The 5,356-nt window shown below is 43.9% G+C and overlaps 1 protein-coding gene across 1 annotated transcript in view; it reads left to right on the top strand.

Moving 5' to 3' along the window:
* Nucleotides 1-5,356, top strand: part of LOC104509326 (receptor-type tyrosine-protein phosphatase gamma-like) — a gene marked incomplete at its 3' end in the record, with an annotated part of 119,157 nt that overhangs the window by 81,052 nt on the left and 32,749 nt on the right. The window contains 1 exon segment of the mRNA XM_010151227.1: nucleotides 1,427-1,493. Within this exon segment, the coding sequence (XP_010149529.1) occupies nucleotides 1,427-1,493 (67 nt within the window).

Raw genomic sequence — 5,356 nt, forward strand, 5'->3', positions numbered from 1 at the left:
TGAATCAGCAGAAAAAAGAAAGGTGGTTTGTTGTGGTATTTTTCAACGCAGTTGGCCAAGAAGATAATGAGGTTTCTAAGACTCCTAATTAGTCGTGGGGAGGAAGTATGAGAAGAGACATGCTTGTGCTTGTGGCACCTGGGCAGTGGATTCCAGTTTTCTCCTCAGGCCATTAAAATTTGTGAATTTTTTGCAACACCGCGTTTTTTGGATGGGCTGCAGTCAATGACATCCTCCTCCCAAGAGTGCGCTCCAGGCCGGTCCTGTGCTGCGCACGACAGTGCACGCCACGGCCTCTCGCAGGGCTTTCTTCTCTTGTCTCTGCTCCTTTCCTCGTGTGTTAATACCTGGGCATGAAGTGATTAATCCTGGTTTTCCTCGTGGCACTGAGATCATGGACAGGCAGCAAAGTACACAGGAGCTCTTTCGCGTTCGATGTGTTTGCCCATTGGGAGCAGTCCATCCCAAAATGATCAACGCTGCTCGGGCTCTGATACTGACTGGTGCCAAAAGAACACCCAAAAAAACGTACCACACGAATGAGGTACCTGCCAGCGTTTATTTCCCAAAAGTAAATTGGCAAGCATCTTCGAAAATGGAACGTGTTCACAGACATTGTGAGTTATTCCTTCAATACCTCCAAAGAGGCAAAAGGTTTAAAAGAAATTGCATTATTGGTTGTAAATTCCTTGGCTGTGTTACAAGTAAGTGACTGAAGTGATGGGTTTAATTTGGAAGTTGTGGAGCTCAGCAGGGTTGATTCTTCCCGCTGCCTTCCCCTTCTCTCCCTGGTGCTGGGTCTCAGCCCTGCGGAGGGCACGGATGGTCGCTGGGTGATAGAAATTCTGCAGGATACCAGTTTTTGGTCTGGCAGTGCAGGCAATTACATTGTCAAAAATCTGAGATTTCTTCTAGATCCTTTCACAAAGCTTTATTTTTTTCATCTGCCTTGTCCAAGTGGCACTAAATTAAATAAATGTGAAAATATGAATAGCCAGGAGATGCCAAGGCCCAGCTCCATGGCGGCTGAAAGAGGTCCAGCTTCACTGATTCCAGTGGCAGCAGCAGATTTATTCCCGTATCAGTAAGGGATGAACTGGTGCGACATAACTTCTGTTTATCACAGCAGTTTTCCTCTATGAAAGCAGAAGTAGATGGAGAAAAATCAGCTCTCTGTTTTGAGGCTTTGCTGGGGTGATAATATGGCTAATGTTTTAACGAATGCAGATGGCGCTTTCTTTTGATTTAAGCTTCCTTACTTTATTTTACTGCGCCATGGATCTGCGGCATTTGGTAAATGTGAGAACTAAGCAGCTTGGTAGATAACATCTTTTTTTTTTTTTTTTTCCTCTTTAGAAGATTAAACTGAGTCTGTTCTGCCTGATGCCACAATAGATGTAACCAATCCTGTATCCTTTGCATGTAGGTCAGTCAGAGGGACAATCAAGCACTGGATCCCATTATCCATGGGTTGAAGGGCGTCGTACATCACGGTAAGTAGCTGCTTAAACTTTCCTCTTGCCGGGAAGGGGAGAAGGGCGGGAATATTGTCCTTAAGGGATCAGGTCACCCCTGGAAGGGCGCGGTGAGCCTGCACATTCCTCATTCGCTGATGTTTAAGGGCATCACAGCCATTATTTGATTGGTAAAGATCAGAGTCATTTGTTACCTGAAAATGGGTTGGGGTTAACAGTAAACAATTTGTTTCTTTTCAGTCAGTGCTCGAGAATGCGTAAGTTATCAATCAAAACCTACTCCAATACATCATTCATATTAGTACTTCGAAGGCAGCATTGATGCTTTACGCCTGCTATTTATCTTCTGTTTGCTCTAAAAATACTCCTCTCTGAAGTTTCTATTTGTTTATAAATTATTTGTCTTTCAAATTTAGGGACCTGATAATGAAACAGAAAATTAACTATCTGTGAAAATTAATTAAACTTTGCAGCAGACGAACATCTTTCTAATGCTGACATAAATACGATCATTCGGCTGTTCCGATGCATATAAACCTATTATCCTTGAGCTTATAGCAGGTAGTGAAATAAATATTAATATATTTTATACTTTTATAACCAGTTTTTACTCAGGAATTTTCCTGAAACCTTATCACGGATAATGCATCATTAGCAATGACATCAAGATGCTCCAGTTCCCAAAGTACTCTTGTCAGGTTTTAATATAATGATTTGTAAAGTTTTAATAATCTCATTGTAATTCAAAAGGCATCTGCTGGAATGGTGCTAGGTACGACAATAAATCTCCGTCCATCTATACTGCTGTGATAAAACATCTTTGCACCTTTTCCGAGGATTGTCTTTAGACATTAGCTAGTGCTGTGGAGCTTAACAAACATTTTTTTTTCTCTTGACTGCAAACCTAAAACTAGTTGACAGTCTTAGGTTAACACGAATAGGATTTTGGATTAATTGCTCTACTTTCAGAGTCATTTAACATTGCAACCAGGAGCACCTATAAATCCAGAGTAAGTGAAGAATAGGGGTTAAATGATAACATACCATATAAAGTCCTTCATTTTGGGAATTTTCCATCGGCTTTGCTGTTTATAAATTACAGTGTTCTGCTGTGAAATAAAAACAACACACTGAGCTGAAAAACTGTGGTGTTTTCCACAAAACTAGATGTTATTATCTAGCTCCCACTGGGTAACAGAAAAGGCTAGCAAAAGTACAGCGAAGACGAGTTGGGTTGCAAGGTTTTTTTGGTGGCTGTGTAATTGGATGCTGAAGTCAAGCTGCCGTTTAACTGGACCGGGATCTCTTTTTACCTTAATTTTCCACCTGCCTTCTACTTAGAATCATAGAATCATAGAATGGTTTGGGTTGGAAGGGACCTTAAAGATCATCTAGTTCCAACCCCCCTGCCATGGGCAGGGACACCTTGCACTAGACCAGGTTGCTCTAAGCCACATCCAACCTGGCCTTGAAGACATCCAGGGATGGGGCATCCACAACATCTCTGGGCAACCTGTTCCAGTGCCTCACCACCCTCTCTGTGAAGAATTTCTTCCCGATATCTAATCTAAACCTCCCTGATTTCAATTTGTACCCATTACCCCTTGTCCTATCACTACAGGCTCTTGTAAAAAGTCCTTCAAGGCTCTCTACCCCCTGCGAGCGCGGCGGTGTCTTAGCCCTCTCATCGGGGGGGTTTCCTGCTCCCTCTCTTGCTCCTCACTGCTGCAGCCGCAATAGCCACCAGTGGATAATCATACCAGTGTCTCCTAAGAGTATTATTCCATTCCCAAAAATAATTGTTTGGGTAGGATGTGACACGGTCCCGAGGCTGTGATTCCCTGACCACATAATGGTTAGTCCGTCTTGGTGCTGCCTACCCGCAGCAAAATCTGGGTGGATAAAAGGGTTATTTTTGGTTTGCTCACAATGCACAGAAGGCTGCTGGTGTTTCAAGTCAAGGAAATCGCTTGATATATTTCAATAGCTTGTTTCCTTTTCAAAACACTAAGGAAGAAAAAAAGGAAAATCTTGCTTTCCTTCCTGTTTCAAAGGCCCTGATTAAAAGCCTTTGCTAAGGTTCTTTAGGTGGCTAGAGTAAGGGAATTTCCTCCTACAAAGTGGTTGTTCAAAGAAATTGTTCTCTTTAACTTAAAATACTGACGGAACGCTTCAGTGAAGAATTCTCATATCATATCTCTCTTTTAATGTTATTATATAGAATAATACTAAAGATGTGAGCTTTTATTCCAGACACTCTCATTTCCTTTCTGGATGTAATTTACTTACATCTTACATGAGCACATTTTTATGAATTTATCTGAAAAGGTTCTTCCTGCCCTCCGTTTGGCTGCATTCGACTGGGACCCTAAGGCAACATGGACTTTTTGGCTGCAATACAGTGGAAAACTCTTGTGGTTTTTGGATAAAGTGGTTGGATCAAGCAGGAATCCAACAACAGAAGCTGGAGAAAGGCAAAATTGAAACCTTAAGTTTCTTTGCATTGCATAAGATTTCCATGCCTGTGTTGTTCCTCAGCGGTCATCGCAGTATCAGTGACCCTCAGTTACATGTGGGGATGGTACTGATGAGTCGTGAGCTGGTTTTTTGTTTTTCTTGCATAGCCTTTTCTTTTTTTCTGTGAAGTTCTTGTATTCTGACAGTGCCCTTCCAGAGGTAAGTGGACAGTTGATGTGTCAGAAGGTCTTTTCTGTGGAAGTGAAAGCAATTTTTGCTTGAGATTTTGTCAGGGATTTGAATTACGTACTAATTTGATGGAACATAAATAATTATGCCCTTCACAGTGTCACCAGCTTAGTAACAATGATAGAGAAACGCGCACATGAAAATCAATACAGGCTCAGTCGCTACTCAGAGTTCACTTCGTTTCCTCATCTCCAGGCATAATTTTGTAGAATCTTAACGCCACGTTAAGCTTAATCTTACATGAGCAACCGCATAAAGTTTCTTAGCTGGAAGGCAAACCAGCGATGTACCAAACCGCCTAGCAGTGTTTGGATCAATGATCGTGCTTTCGGCTTTGCCCCACATCTTTTGCCGAACAGTACGTTCCCATCACGTCGATGCTCCCCAGCTCCCGCATCCGCCCTCGCAGAGCATTGTAAAGGCACACGAACGCCGAGGAGGCTCTTTTCAGAGCTGTCAGCTGCCTGTTGCTGATTTTAAAATTGCTTTTGGTTTTGTGCTCTGCCAAGGATTTGTCACACCTCCCGCCAGCGAGGTGCCTGCTATTCTCACTCCTGCTTTCCCTGCCGCGAAGCGCACGGCGAGCGTGCGTCTGCCGCAGAGCTCGCCAGGGACTGACAGCTGGGAGCGTGCAGCCCTCTCTGCAGAAGGGAGGGCGTACGGACAGCTGTGATACCAGTTTTCTGATGCCGACGTGCTGGTGTCTTTCAGCTCTGACTTTTGGGGATCTTTTTTACCTCCTCTCGAAAAGCTTTTCTCATCGCGAAAGCTGATGGGAAAGGTCTCCAGCAGTGCTGGTGCCGGTGGGCTGATGCACATCCTTAGTTGAAGTTGGATCATTCGGTTAAATAATAAAGTCCCTAGTGCCTGGCACCACTTGCACCACATGTGCTGTAAATCAGACTTTTCTGCCTCTGCTTTGCTGCGGATGTGCTCGGCTGGGTGCCCTGCCCTGAGCCCCTCTCTGCTCCTCGTCCTTGCAATGCTGAGGAGCACGGAGCGGGTTGGAGCTGCTCTTGTGCAAGGGCTGAGGAGGATCCAGGGGCTTTAGAGAGAATGATTGTGCTCCTCTGGGAATAGGGGAATGTGAAATACCAGGTTATGTCTTATGGAGTTGATTTGCATTAAAATGGCTACTAAAGCTTTTGTCTGCCCCCAGCTTCAGCACGATCTCA

This window comes from Eurypyga helias, unplaced genomic scaffold (assembly GCF_000690775.1).
Source record: "Eurypyga helias isolate BGI_N326 unplaced genomic scaffold, ASM69077v1 scaffold90, whole genome shotgun sequence".
Classification (NCBI taxonomy): domain Eukaryota; kingdom Metazoa; phylum Chordata; class Aves; order Eurypygiformes; family Eurypygidae; genus Eurypyga; species Eurypyga helias.